The 13,502-nt window shown below is 31.9% G+C and overlaps 1 protein-coding gene across 1 annotated transcript in view; it reads right to left on the bottom strand.

Moving 5' to 3' along the window:
- Positions 1-1,521, bottom strand: part of Rh7 (G protein-coupled receptor family protein rhodopsin 7) — a 51,959-nt gene extending 50,438 nt beyond the window's left edge. The window contains exon 1 of the mRNA XM_090106325.1: positions 983-1,521. Coding sequence (XP_089962451.1) covers positions 983-1,485 — 503 coding nt within the window. The 5' untranslated portion in view covers positions 1,486-1,521. The remainder of the gene's footprint in view (positions 1-982) is intronic.
- Positions 1,522-13,502: the final 11,981 nt, after the last annotated feature.

Below are 13,502 nucleotides of genomic sequence, written 5' to 3'. Positions count from 1 at the left end.
CTTATGTAGAGAAAACGTAAACATGTACCACGGGCGAAGCCGGGGCGGACCGCTAGTTATCAATAATTTCAAATTTGTTTTTTTACAAACTTTATTTCTATAGATATCGATGCTATTCGGGGGATAAAGCCAATTACAATAAGAAAAAGCATATTCAAAAACTACCAATACCAATAATCTATATCTATACTAATATTATAAAGAGGAAAAGTTTGTAATTATGTATGTATGTATGGTTTTCACGCATAAACTACTGGACCGATTTCAATGAAATTTAGCACACATATAGAGGGTAACTTGGATTAACACATAGGCTAGGTTTTATGCCAGAAATCCCACGGGAACGGGAGATACGCAGGTTTTTCTTTGAAAACGCGGGCGAAGCCGTGGGCGGAAAACTAGTGTATTTATATTTCGGAATGCTAATAATGCACAAAAGAAACCTTATTCATATTCATAATCATAACAAAGCAAAGACGTAGCTATTTTCAGAAGGTTTTTAACAAACGTCTAGGATTTCTAAAAGAAGCTCAATTCATAGATATTATGCGATAAGAATATAATGACTTCAGAAATATCTCAGATTTCTATAAAGAATCTGGATATTTGAAAGGTGTTTCTCGTTATAAATGGTACGAATAAATCAACTGTAAGATTCGTACCTAAAAAGGGTTCCTTTAAATATAGGAAGTGATCTGTTATCCCATTTTCAATATCCATTTCTAAGTAATAAAGTTGAAAGAAATCGTTTACTTAAAGCCTTATGATTTTACGGCTAAATAAATCTTTGCTTCAAGATTTTGAATCAAGGCGGACTTAAAAATTTAATGAAGTCAATTTTGTGAATGAATCAAAATTTTAAACAGCTGTTAGGATTTGGAGGGTTATGGTGAATCCATAAAAAGTTTAGCACTTTTTAAACTGTAATTTTTATTAATTAATTCATGTAAGCATAAAATGTATGTCCTTCAGGAATACTCACCTAAAATACATAATAATAACAACTGCATTCCCCGAGCACCCCACCACTGCCATAGTCACATACAAACCACCGAGCACATACTGAATCGAAGGGTCTGGGGGAGGGAAACTCAACCAGTGCGGGTTTATCAGCAACAGATAGTCATCCGTGAACAAAAATCGCCGCCAAAATTGCAACGGCCATTGCTCCTTAAAAGCTACCAAGGTGTCACTATCGCTAACGGGCTCCCCGCGAGCCACAGGTGTACTCTTCACGTCCAAAACGTACTCGTGGTCCATTGCGCGCCTCTTTATCCTCACTTTTAATTCATCGAACATTCTGATCAATCGTTTGCGCTTCTTCCACAATTTGAAATTTTCGACACATCGCAGCAGATCGTTGTAGCAATGTCTATTTAAATATAGAACACTTTTTTTGTTAACACTGTCCAGCTCCTCTGTGTGCGTGTTGTCACATGGCACGATTATTGGGATGATGATGAGGAATATTTTTGTTATTTGCATTTTCACTGGAGCGGCATGGTACGCGACCGCTCGCCACACGCGTCGGAACGGAATGAGACTGGTAACTGGCAAGGATAGTCAGCTGTGCTGAAAGTTTCACTGATGTTTTTATGTGCTTAGTTTTAATTGCCACACGAGTGTTTAAACTGTTGGACTTGGGGCTAATTGTAATTCACCGTGAGATAACATGTTTTGGGTTAATAACATTTTATTGTAGTTTGAAAGCTTTACGGGTTTATGTGTGGTTACTTATCCCTTATATATATTATCCCTTATAACTATCCCAAAGATATAATATATTGTAATTTTGGTGAAAATAATATAAAAGGTAATCATTTAGGTAAATATAAATTGAGAATGACATTCAGTTTACATATTATACATACATCCAAACAGAGCAATTGTTTTGCGATATTAAACTCAAACTCAAACTCAAACTCAAACATTTATTTATTCAATTAGACTTCTTCTAGAAGAACTTTTGAAACGTCATTAAGTACATGTTTTTAACATTACCACCGATTCGGAAAGCAGTATCTACGGAGAAGAATCGGCAAGAAACTCCATAGTTGCTCTTTTAAATCATGTCAGATTTACAATTTTACAAATTACATAATATGTAATATCATAATATATTATCATAATATACCAAAGAACTGTCCTGTGGTTTTTACGCGACAACCCTCCATGGGTTTTTATCTTCCATATATTCCTTAATACTGTAATAGGCTCTCTTGACAAGTACATTTTTTATATAAGATTTAAATGTAGAACTATTAAACTCTTTAATATTATGAGGAATTCTGTTGTAAAAGCGTATACCTTGGCCCATAAATGAATTTTTAACTTTAGCTAGCCGGAATAATGGCATTTCAATTTTATTTCTGTTTCTTGTGTCATAACAATGTCTATCTCCTACTTTTGTGTGTAAGTAAGCGTTATTATGTACATATAAAATATTATTAAATATATACTGCGACGGTACAGTAAGGATACCAGTATTCTTAAAGAGATCTCTTAGTGAGTCTCGAGCACGCAAATTATATACAGAGCGTATGGCTCTTTTCTGTAATATGAATATAGTTTCTATATCTGCAGCCCTGCCCCATAGCAGGATTCCATAGGACATTATGCTGTGAAAGTAGCTAAAGTAAACCAATCTAGCCGTTTCTTCATCGGTGAGATGCCTTATTCTTCTAACTGCATATGCAGCTGAGCTGAGCTTAGCAGCGGTGGTGGCAACATGGGCCCCCCATTGAAGCTTCTCATCTAATGTCAAACCAAGAAAAACAGTCGATTCCACAGGGTATAATACCTCCCCGTTTAAAATAATATTCCTTTGCACCTTTTTTACATTTGGAGGATTAAATTATTGAATCCATAATAAATAATAATATTAGTTATACATACGAAAGTAGGTATTATAGCTAAACTACAGGACCGAGTTGGATGAAAATTCGAATGAAAACAGTTCAAGAGCCAAGGTTAAAACAGGGTTGAAAGTTTTGTCCGCAGATGAAACCGCGAGTTAGGCTAGTTTCGTTATATATGAGAAAGATTTTGCGCTTGGCAAATTTAAAATATACATTTTACTTATATGGTTAAAAGTTAAATATTTATAAAGGTGCATAGATTAATTTAGCTAGGCGCAAAATTCACAGTTCTTGACGTACCTAACATACATGAGCCATTCAAAAATTAAACAGCAGAATTAAGACAGCAGTCACTTCGACCTAACCATGAAGGAAAGGGCCTTGACGTAGATAAATATAAAGCAATAGGTCTCTAAATTCTTTTTTTAACCAAACTCCTCTGAAATTTTAGCGTTTTTTATAAGAATTTTCGTGTGTAGGTACATACTCGGTAAATCTGCATATAAGTTGCCAAGAATGATAAACTAAATCTAGTAATACTATATATTAAAGTCTTATAATATATTTTAAATATAAGGTACCTATTGCGATTATTACCAAAATGGTTTCCAAGCTCCAAAAGTTCACAGATAGAGCTTTATTTTCTGACTTGTAAAAAATATATTATACGAACGTTTTATATTAGGATTATTATACTTTTGAATCTTCTAGCTTTTGTAAATATGTACATAAGTTTTAAAGCAATTTGGTCCCCTTCAAAAGAATTAAATTCATAAGATTGAGGTAAGAGTATAAATAAATGTTCAAATCATTTTTTTCCAACATCACCAAATACACTTTAAAATGCCTTGTAACAGGATAGCAGTGTGCGTTTGCTTACTACACAATGAATATTAAATGAAGCCATAAAATATTCATGGGGGACCCATAAATTAAATGTAATACTCTTTATACTGTTGGTGTATCACCAAAAATGGAGACCCTCTAAAAGATTAAACAAAATTGACCTAGAGCAAGAACTTTAACAGATTCTATAGTTGTTTCCCTATATTTTTGTATTATAAGGTTCATGTTATTTGAATGTAATAATAAAATAAAACAAAAGTGATAAATTAAGTGTTTTGAGGTTCTTACAGGGAGCGCTGTAGGTAAGCAAGAAAAAATGTTTTGGAAAATTTAGAAAATTTTCCATTTCTATACAAAAACTGAAATAGAAGCCTCATTTTTAAATGTCAGGTTATACAAATTTATACAATGGCGTATGATAATGAAAAGTATATTTAATAAGTTAGAACTTATGTAGATCGTCTGTGGGTTTGGGAAAATGCTGAGGTTTTATCTTTTCAAAATGGAATTTTTAGAAATCAAACCGTATTATTATTTATGTTTCATATAGAATGAAAATTTACTGTTATAATAATTCCAAGTAAGTTTTTTCATTATGATTTATGAAGTTAAAATGCTCTAACGTTAAGTCATTTTAATTTTAACGTTAATAAATTTCGTTTTATACTGAAAAACATAAATTTTGGCTTTCAACCACATTTCACAAATTCCAGACGTATATGTATCTTCAAATGGTTTATTTATTATTTCAATCTGAGATTTTAACGTTTCAAACCATATTCTTCAAACCATATCGAAACATGATTCTAAACTAATATTGTAAAGAGGAGAAATGCGTATTTTGACGTGACAACGTCTTAGAGCGAGCGCGCACGAGCAACTTTGTCTCCGCAACTATTTTGTCTCTCCCATCAATTTGTATGGGGAGTTGCGTCGCTACGTGCGCGTACTTTCATACTAGCCCATGGGTGGAGAGACAAAATAGTTGCGGAGACAAAATAGTTGCGGAGACAAAGTTGCTCGTGCGCGCTCGCTCTTATAATTCGATAGAGCCGGCTGCACGCACGAAAAAACATGACTCATGCGGCGTTACCTCGCTCTGAGGCGTTGCATGGGTTTGAAGTGCAAGCGAGAGCGCGGAACGAGCGACAAAGAAGCACAATCGGACGTTGTCACGTTCAACTATCGTCAGTAAACCGACTTTACAGACAACCAATTTTTTTTCTAGTACATAAAAGGTGTCGTTTGGACAAAATATTATGCTTAGTGAATACCGTCCTAACATAAGAGTATCCTGTTGAGTCAATGAGGGAGTGGCTTTTCGACTTTATTATACTGACGTATGCTTTTATAGCTTTCATTTATATTTATTGTGCAACTAGGATAGTTAGGAAGGGAATGCTCACAGTACCTAGGTATTAAAAGGAGGCAATTTATATTATATGAACTTTATCTCGTCTTATTGGCAAATATTATAAATAAAAGTTGCAGACGTTATTTTAGGTACGTCAGAAGGTATTATCGTAAGCCATAAAAAAATATACAAGTTGAGTTATTCTTTTTTTAAATATATACTTTCGTTTTAATAATAATAATTGATTCTATCTTCATGCAAACTGCCAAACGCGTGAAGTTTAATAGCCGTTATGATTTCTTATTTTTTTTATTCCTGCCAAAAATTTCTTAAGTTTTTCATTATAAGATTTTTCTCCAGACGATAACGAATACAATAAAAAAAAGAATTATCGAAATCGGTCCAGTCGTGCACACGTGATGCCGTGACCAAGGGAAATAGGGTTTCAACTTTATATATATATTGTATAGAGATGGGTGAAACTTTTCTATAATCTTATAGGTATGTCTAATGTGGAATATACACCACTTTTAAAGTTAAAATAAAAGATAGGGCGTACATACCTACATAATATTATTTTATGCTGTAAGGGGAACTTGACGTATATGTAGGTATACCTAATATGCTTACGAAAATATTTATTTTTATCATGCTTAAAAGGTTAAAGGTCATTCATACAATTTAATCATATTCCAACAAAAGTTACCTTATTATTTCAGAATAAATGTCACAGAGCATTGGTTGTGTCCGGTCTTATCAGTAAAATATTTGGCATTGTAACCGAGTTGGATGCTATTTTTTTCAGTTAAATATTATGTACTTATTTCAACTTTTTTTTTGTATTGTGGTAAGTACAAAATAGTCTGTCTAAATTTCTACAGATATACATAGATACTTTGCTCTATATTTTGCACTCAATGATATTTTATGTATAGATACGTTATATACTCACAATATATCCAAAAAAAATGCTTCATATGCAGTGTCAGGCACACACAAATACAAGTTTAATTTTACTTAATTTATTACATTGACAGACTGTATAAAAGAGATGGCTCTAATAAAATGATATAAACAAAAAAGACAAAGATAGTTTGTCACTTCCGCGCAGGTGTAAGCAAAAGTCATAAGAATTCACCAATTATATATAAATAAACAAATAGTTGCCATGGTAATTGGCATAGACTAACGACACAGAAGGTTCAATGTTATAGATGTTACAGTTCCTGCACAAGTAAACAAATGTGACAATTTCATTTACTATTTAATTATTATTATGATGTTGTATTAAAATGAAAAAACTTTTTTGGAGATATTTAATTGTATTAAGTATTTATTACTAGCTGTGGTGTTCGTTTTCGGTCATCATCATTTCACCCGATAAACACCCACTGCTGAGCATAGTCCTCCTTATAGAATTCCATAAGGACCGATCTTACGCTATTCGTTTCAAGGCAGTTCCCGAAACCCGTACAATGTCATCGCTCCAACTTGTAGGATATAATAATAGTGGTGCCTAGATGAAATAAAACCGGCCAAGTGCGAGTCGGGCTCGCGCACAAAGGGTTCCGTAGCAGCAAATATAATAAATTACAGTTAAATCAACCTATCTCAAAAACTATAAGAGATACTTTGATCAAACCAAAAATCGTTGAAAGAGTTAATTAGCATGCATCACCTCTATTTTTTTTAGAATTTTATACCCCGTAGTTATAAAAATAGAGGGGGGGGGACATACTTTTTACGACTTTGAGAGCTGATATCTCAAAAACCGTTCACTTTAAGAAAAATGTTTTTTAGAAAACTTTATATCATTTTAAAAGACCTTTCCATTGATACCCCACACGGGTATGTACATCGAAAAAAAAAATTTCATCCCTCAGTTACATGTATGGGGGGCCCCACCCCCAATTCTTTTTTTTACTATTTAGTGTCATATTTTTGTAGCGGTTCATACAACACATATTCCCATCAAATTTCATCACTGTAGTACTTATAGTTTCCGAGTAAATCGGCTGTGACAGACGGACAGACGGACAGACGGACAGACGGACATGACGAAACTATAAGGGTTCCGTTTTTGCCATTTTGGCTACGGAACCCTAAAAACGATGAAATAAAAGAAAGGATGAAGTATAAGCCTTTTTTATCTAAAACACAAATAAAATTTATGTTCAATACCTATATAAAGAAAAGCAAATAGCATTTTTCGTCAGTAGCGATAATCTTTTCTTTAATGTATTCAACATCATTTTTGCAAACAAACATTTTTGCCATCATGATTTCATTGTACAATATAATAAATAGATATATTTATTAATTACATGCACTGTGTGGATTTAAATATAAAAATAATTAAGTAGGTATTTACCCAAATCGAAATTAATAAAATAACCGTTCTATTTTCAATAATCGTATCTACATGATAATCTTTGAACACAGTGTACGCTAGCTTTGTCACACTAGTGATTGAAGCAATGTTTTATCCCTTTCATTACTTCAATAGAAGTGTCAAGCAATTGTCATTCATAAATAATTGTAAATTGTTATTTTTAATCTTAAACTGTAATAATTTAATATATTTTCCTGTGATATGATATTCCTTTATCTTTCTTTATTTTTTTGCACGAATACGTGCACTGTCTGAACACACAGGAAGGCATTTTCGACAACTTTAATGTACCTATCGGCACATGCGCTCACTGGGACCGGTGACAATCTGACTGATTGCATTGGTCCCAAATAGGACCAATTCACGGAATCAGTTTTGGTGCGTTGATGACGTATCTACCTCTTGTTTCTATATATAATATCATTGTTTGCACTATATAAAAACAAGAAATTTCATTTTGAAACGTAAATAAAAATTAACCCACTTAAATATCATCGTGTCTAAGGTAATAATAATATATGCCCGGCTAGCACGTTATTTTTATAAGTTCCAATTGGTCAATAACTTTCTATTACTTTTTACCTAGAAATGCTAACTCGAAAAAAAGCTTGTTATTTAATGAATTAATACAATTGTTGAATCAATTTAATTTGTGTTGATCAAAATCCTAACCCATTTTAGTGAGATTAAAGATGGACATAAAAATTTACTCTGACCCATTTTATAAATCAACCGGCAACCCTTATTTGTCCGGTGTCCTTAATATATATGAAGATAAATCAGTATACAATTCACTTATTAAATTGATCCCTTCGAAGAAATCAGCTGAACCGTAATAAGTTTGTAAACTGTATCCTTCATTTTATGAAATTTTACACATATTAAAGCTTTTGTTGCGATTTTATAAACAACCCATAGATATATTTATCTAAGTACTAGTTTCGTTACTATAATATTATGTTTAGCGTTATCGATACTACAACGTAATATTTAAACACAAACACTGCTTATCTTCTATTTTTGAACAGTAAAAACCTGTAAGTACCTTCTTATGGATAAGTTTTTAATTGTTCTTACAGTTAATGCAGATGAAATATCTTTCTTTTAAATTGGTATTTTTGGTTTTATGGCATTCAAATTCCTACTATCCCTACTAATATGTATTATAAATGCGAAAGTAACTCTGTCTGTCTGTTACGCTTTCCCGCTTAAACCTCTCAACGGATTTTGATGAAATTTGGCACAGTCGACAATCTTTAGACCCTGAGAAAGAACATTGGCTACCACCTTTTATCAAAACACCACGCGGGCGAAGCCGCGGGCGGAAGTGCTTTATAAATATAAATTTATTTATCTTTCTTTTCTCTCTAGTAGGGTCAACCGGGGCAAATGCAACTAAAAAATAACAAGTTTCAAGTTTGATCGGTTGCAGTTATCTCCTTTTATATTTGGTCATTTATTTGACCCATTTAGTGATTTTTGTATTTATTCAAGATTATTTTCAACCAATCAAGCAATACAGTAGTCTTATAAATAGCTGGTAGTGAGAATATTTCCTAAAATTGGTAGAAAAAGTTACATTAACCCCTAGTCGGGGGTAAATGCAACTAACTGCCATAGCTCTTCTTCTATTTCATATAAAGCAACGAATATAGAATATATTTATGAGATTTCATGTTATTCATAGGATTTTGAACTGGATTACCGTGTAGCAAGAACGAGTTTTCAGGAAAAATCTTATTTTTCTGATTGTGGGGCAAATGCAACTATTTGTTAGAGAATTAGTGTGGGGAATGCAAAAAACTTATTCATCGATATATTTTTATTATTCTATATATATATATATACAATAACGTTATCTATACAATAACGTTGCGATCGTAGATGGCGCCGCATTATTTAGAGGAAAAACTCATGTACCTACTTTGATTTACCACTTTAAATCGCAACAAAAAAAAATAACAGTGTACTACCTACTAAGTCAATTTTAGTTTTTGGTCAGAACAAATAATATTCTTTGTGTTAAATATTGTTAAAAACGTAAACCAAACAAAATACGTTTATTAGTTAATCAACCGTTTACTAAAAATTACTTGAACAATCACAGAACTATCCTACCTATCGTTTTTAGTTACTTATATTCTTTAACCACGCTTTATCTAATTTGAATTTTACTTATGAACCCGTCTCTGAGTATAATATCGAAGAAATAATCGATGGTTCTTCTTTAATTAATCATAAAGAAAATATATTTTGACTACCAAGAAGGATACATAATAAAAATATCGACACTGTCACATCACTAGTGTTTTTAGTTTCATACAAAAATATAAGGGGCTATTGTAACTAACCTCACAGTTGCAATAACCCCACAGTGAAATTTTCATGAGGCAATTGTAACTGCATCAATAACACAAAATAGAGTCAACTAACGCACTAAAAATATAAATGAAATATGCTTAACGGCTTGTGATTATCGCGTCCAATCAAAAACACCTGCAAAAAATCACTCCTAAACAATTTTTTTGTCTGCAAAACTCGACACCTGTTTTTACGCACACCAACTTCAAAATAGCGGTTTGACACAATGGCCTATCAATCAAATAGTTTTCATCGTAGGGGCACCATCTATTACTTGTAAGATTTATTAGTCGTTGAGCTATTGAATCATAGGTGGCGATTTATTACAACAACTCTAATAAATTAGTTATGATAACTAGTTGCCATAGCCCCATAGTTGCATTTGCCCCGGTTGACCCTATAAAGTATTGTAAGATATTATCTATGCTCTTGGACCTAGGTGAAATTTTGAAACAGAAATCCGGTTTTGTTATTTTACCAAATTACTATTAGATACAAAAAGCCTTGCATGCAACAGCAGTAATTAAAACACAGAATTTCAAGTATGTAGACATGTAGAAGTGTAGGCCAGGCGCCAGCTTAAAAGGTTTAATTAATTACTTTCAAATATTTACTCTGTTAATTTTTTTCGAGAACGACTTTCGGTAGCAACTCGTAATTTGTATGCATACCAGTGGCGTAGATAATTTCTAAATATATTTAGAATAGCTGACCCGTACCCTTTGCTGGGCGTTAAACAATGCGCAATTTTCAATACCTATATCACAAATAAAAAATAATATAGTCTATGACTAAAGTATGTTTTTCAAACTCAAACTCAAACATTTATTTATTCAATTAGACTTCTTCTAGAAGCACTTTTGAAACGTCATTAGGTACATAATATTTTTAACATTTACCTACCACCGATTCGGAAAGCAGTAGGTATCTGCGGAGAAGAATCGGCAAGAAACTCCATAGTTGCTCTTTTTAATCATGTCAGTTTTACAATAAAATTTTAAAATGTTTTTACAGTGAAATAATTTTCAAATTTATTTTTATACCTCTATGCTAATCTTAGTAGCTTGATTTTCTTTTATTTAATAAGGTATATTATATAATATTAATGAAGATAAATCTCATATGATCGTATTTTAGTATCCAGGTGTATTCCAGACTTAATTACCTAAGTTTAACATAAGAGTCGTGAGTACATTATAATATTATAGTAGATAAGTAATGACTCCCATACTAATGCTCTGTTAGGTCAATATTGTAATTACTATAGTGAAAGTATTGGGAATAACAATTTGCCAATAGCGTTTTGTATAGAGTTCTCGAAAATTCTAGAAAATTATTCTACAATATTCATTTATTCTGAAGTGTAAATTTTCGATAGAATTTAGAGATTAGATATGAAAACAAAGGGACGGTATGGGTAATGGGACGCTTATTTAGATAATATCGTGACTTTATCGCTGTGGGTTTAATTAATCTATTTTAACTCGTTTTAATTTAAAATTCCCATTATATTAGGTAACTATTAATATACGAATTGACTTCGAGTAGATTTCTTTAAAAGAAGAACACACCCTACTACATACAATAAATAATACATAAAAAATAATATCTGCTTAAAAACTTACCAATTTAGGTAGGTATTCACATTGGTATTCACGATAATATTAACACACAATTTGCAATTATTTAAATTTATCTATAAAAAAGGTTCAGGGAAAAAGGACACAGAAAAAAATAGAACTACAGAAAAGAAGTAAAACATTGCACAGATAAAAAATGTTGTAGAAAGTTTTCTCCTCGGAGCAATTATCAAGCCTGGAGAAGTAACAATTAATTGAACAATATAGCACTAGTTTGGCCTTTTTGGCTTATGGCAAAATGTCATGCGAAAAAAGAGGACAGATATATGTCAGTTCGACAGTTTGAAATGACATGTGCCCATGTCAATTTGTTTCAGTGACCAGTCTGGTCACGGACGCATGGTGATTTTAATTATTATTTTTGAAGTGAAAAACGAGTGTTTTAGTTTAATTTGTTATTTTATGAAAAGACAATTGACTAAAGATAACATGGCTTGTGTTGCTTACGGCTGTAAAAGCCGTAGTAATGTGAAATCGGACGAAGATAGAAATTTGTCATTTCACAGGTTAGTGTTTTGATCAATTTTTTTGTTAATTGTATGATAAATAAGTTAATTTACCTTATTTTCTTAATCATCTATGTTTTATCTAACCGTAATCATTGAAATGAAATCATAATCAGCTTAGTTTTTAGAAAAAATGCAAAATATAACTTCCATAGTGTTGTGCAATTATCGATACTTGAGTAGGAACGAAGTACTTCATTGATAATGACTGCTTTAGGTTAGGAGAAAAAAAAGGTATTTAAGTATGGATTTTATTGTTATTTGCAGGTTTCTGGCTTGAAAACAATTAAAAGATGTTTGAGTTAAAGCTATAGCACAGGAAAAATTGGAAGCCTTCAAAACATTCTCGGCCTTGATCAAATCATTTCGAATCAGACGGGAAGAAAAGTAAAGTGCTTTGCAGAGATGCTGTGCCACAAGTTTAAGGTGGCATCTATTTTAAATAATAAATATTGTAATTTGGTAATTAAGTATCGAAATAAAATGTTGTTAAAAAAATAAATGTTTATTTGTTTTATTTGAAGCAATTTTTTTTAAACTTGTACCAATTTTTTCCTGTGGGAATGAGTTATTTTCCTGTGGTAAATTGTAGCTTATATGTTATTCTGATGTTTAAACTATATAATTGTAAAGTTCCATAAAAACTCATTCAGTAGTTTTTACGTGAAAGAGTATCAAAATATGTCCATTCTTATATATTTTTGCTTTTATAATATTAGTAGGATACGACTATTGATTTGTAAAAAGATCAACTAGGTGGAAGTCAGATTCGCGCACGAAGGGTTCCGTATAATTCAATGAATGAATCTATGAAAACAGGAAAAAATACGTACCTTTTTACGAAACCATAAAAACAACCTAAACCGAAATACCTAATAATATTTTTTTATAAATACCACTACCATACAATGCAAGGCAGTCAATACGCATCGTAAATGAATAATTCCAAATTAAACGAATCTTAAAATTTGAAATTACCTATCCATAATTCAAAATTAAACGAATCTTAAATTATCTTCAAGCAATTTTATAACTTAATTTTTTTATTTATCGATATTTTAGTATTCGATAAAGTAAAGGCAAGCACTACCTTTTTAGAACAAAAAGTGGCTACATGTGGATTTGAATGCCAAGCAGATAACAGTGTGTTGTCTCTTTCTATCGCATTAATTAGGGTATTGAATAAAAGAGAGCCACTATATAAGAAACGTTCAATTAATTGTTACTTCTCCAGGCTTGTTAATTGCTCCGAGGTTTTCTCAATGGAAAATTTTGATGAAATTACTACAGAGTATTATTTACGTACAAATCTGTTGTATTATAGTTTTTGAAGAGTCTTACCGTGATTATATTCCATTCATGTAAATCTATTACAAATCTAAAATTATTATTATCGAACAATTATCAAGTTTGAATCAATCGGAATTCCTCCGGTTATTATTCGATTATCTGGATTCTGGACGTTGCGAAATTTGGCGGGAATTTCTATTATTGACATTTACCACAGATAACTTAAAACTTATTACCTATACAGGGTGTCCCAAA

This window comes from Colias eurytheme, chromosome 10 (assembly GCF_061535395.1).
Source record: "Colias eurytheme isolate Ceu_HAF_F1 chromosome 10, ilColEury1 Martin Lab GWU primary, whole genome shotgun sequence".
In the NCBI taxonomy this organism is placed as follows: Eukaryota; Metazoa; Arthropoda; class Insecta; order Lepidoptera; family Pieridae; genus Colias; species Colias eurytheme.
Note: the sequence above shows the minus strand (reverse complement) of the source record. Positions and strands in the feature narration are given on the sequence as shown.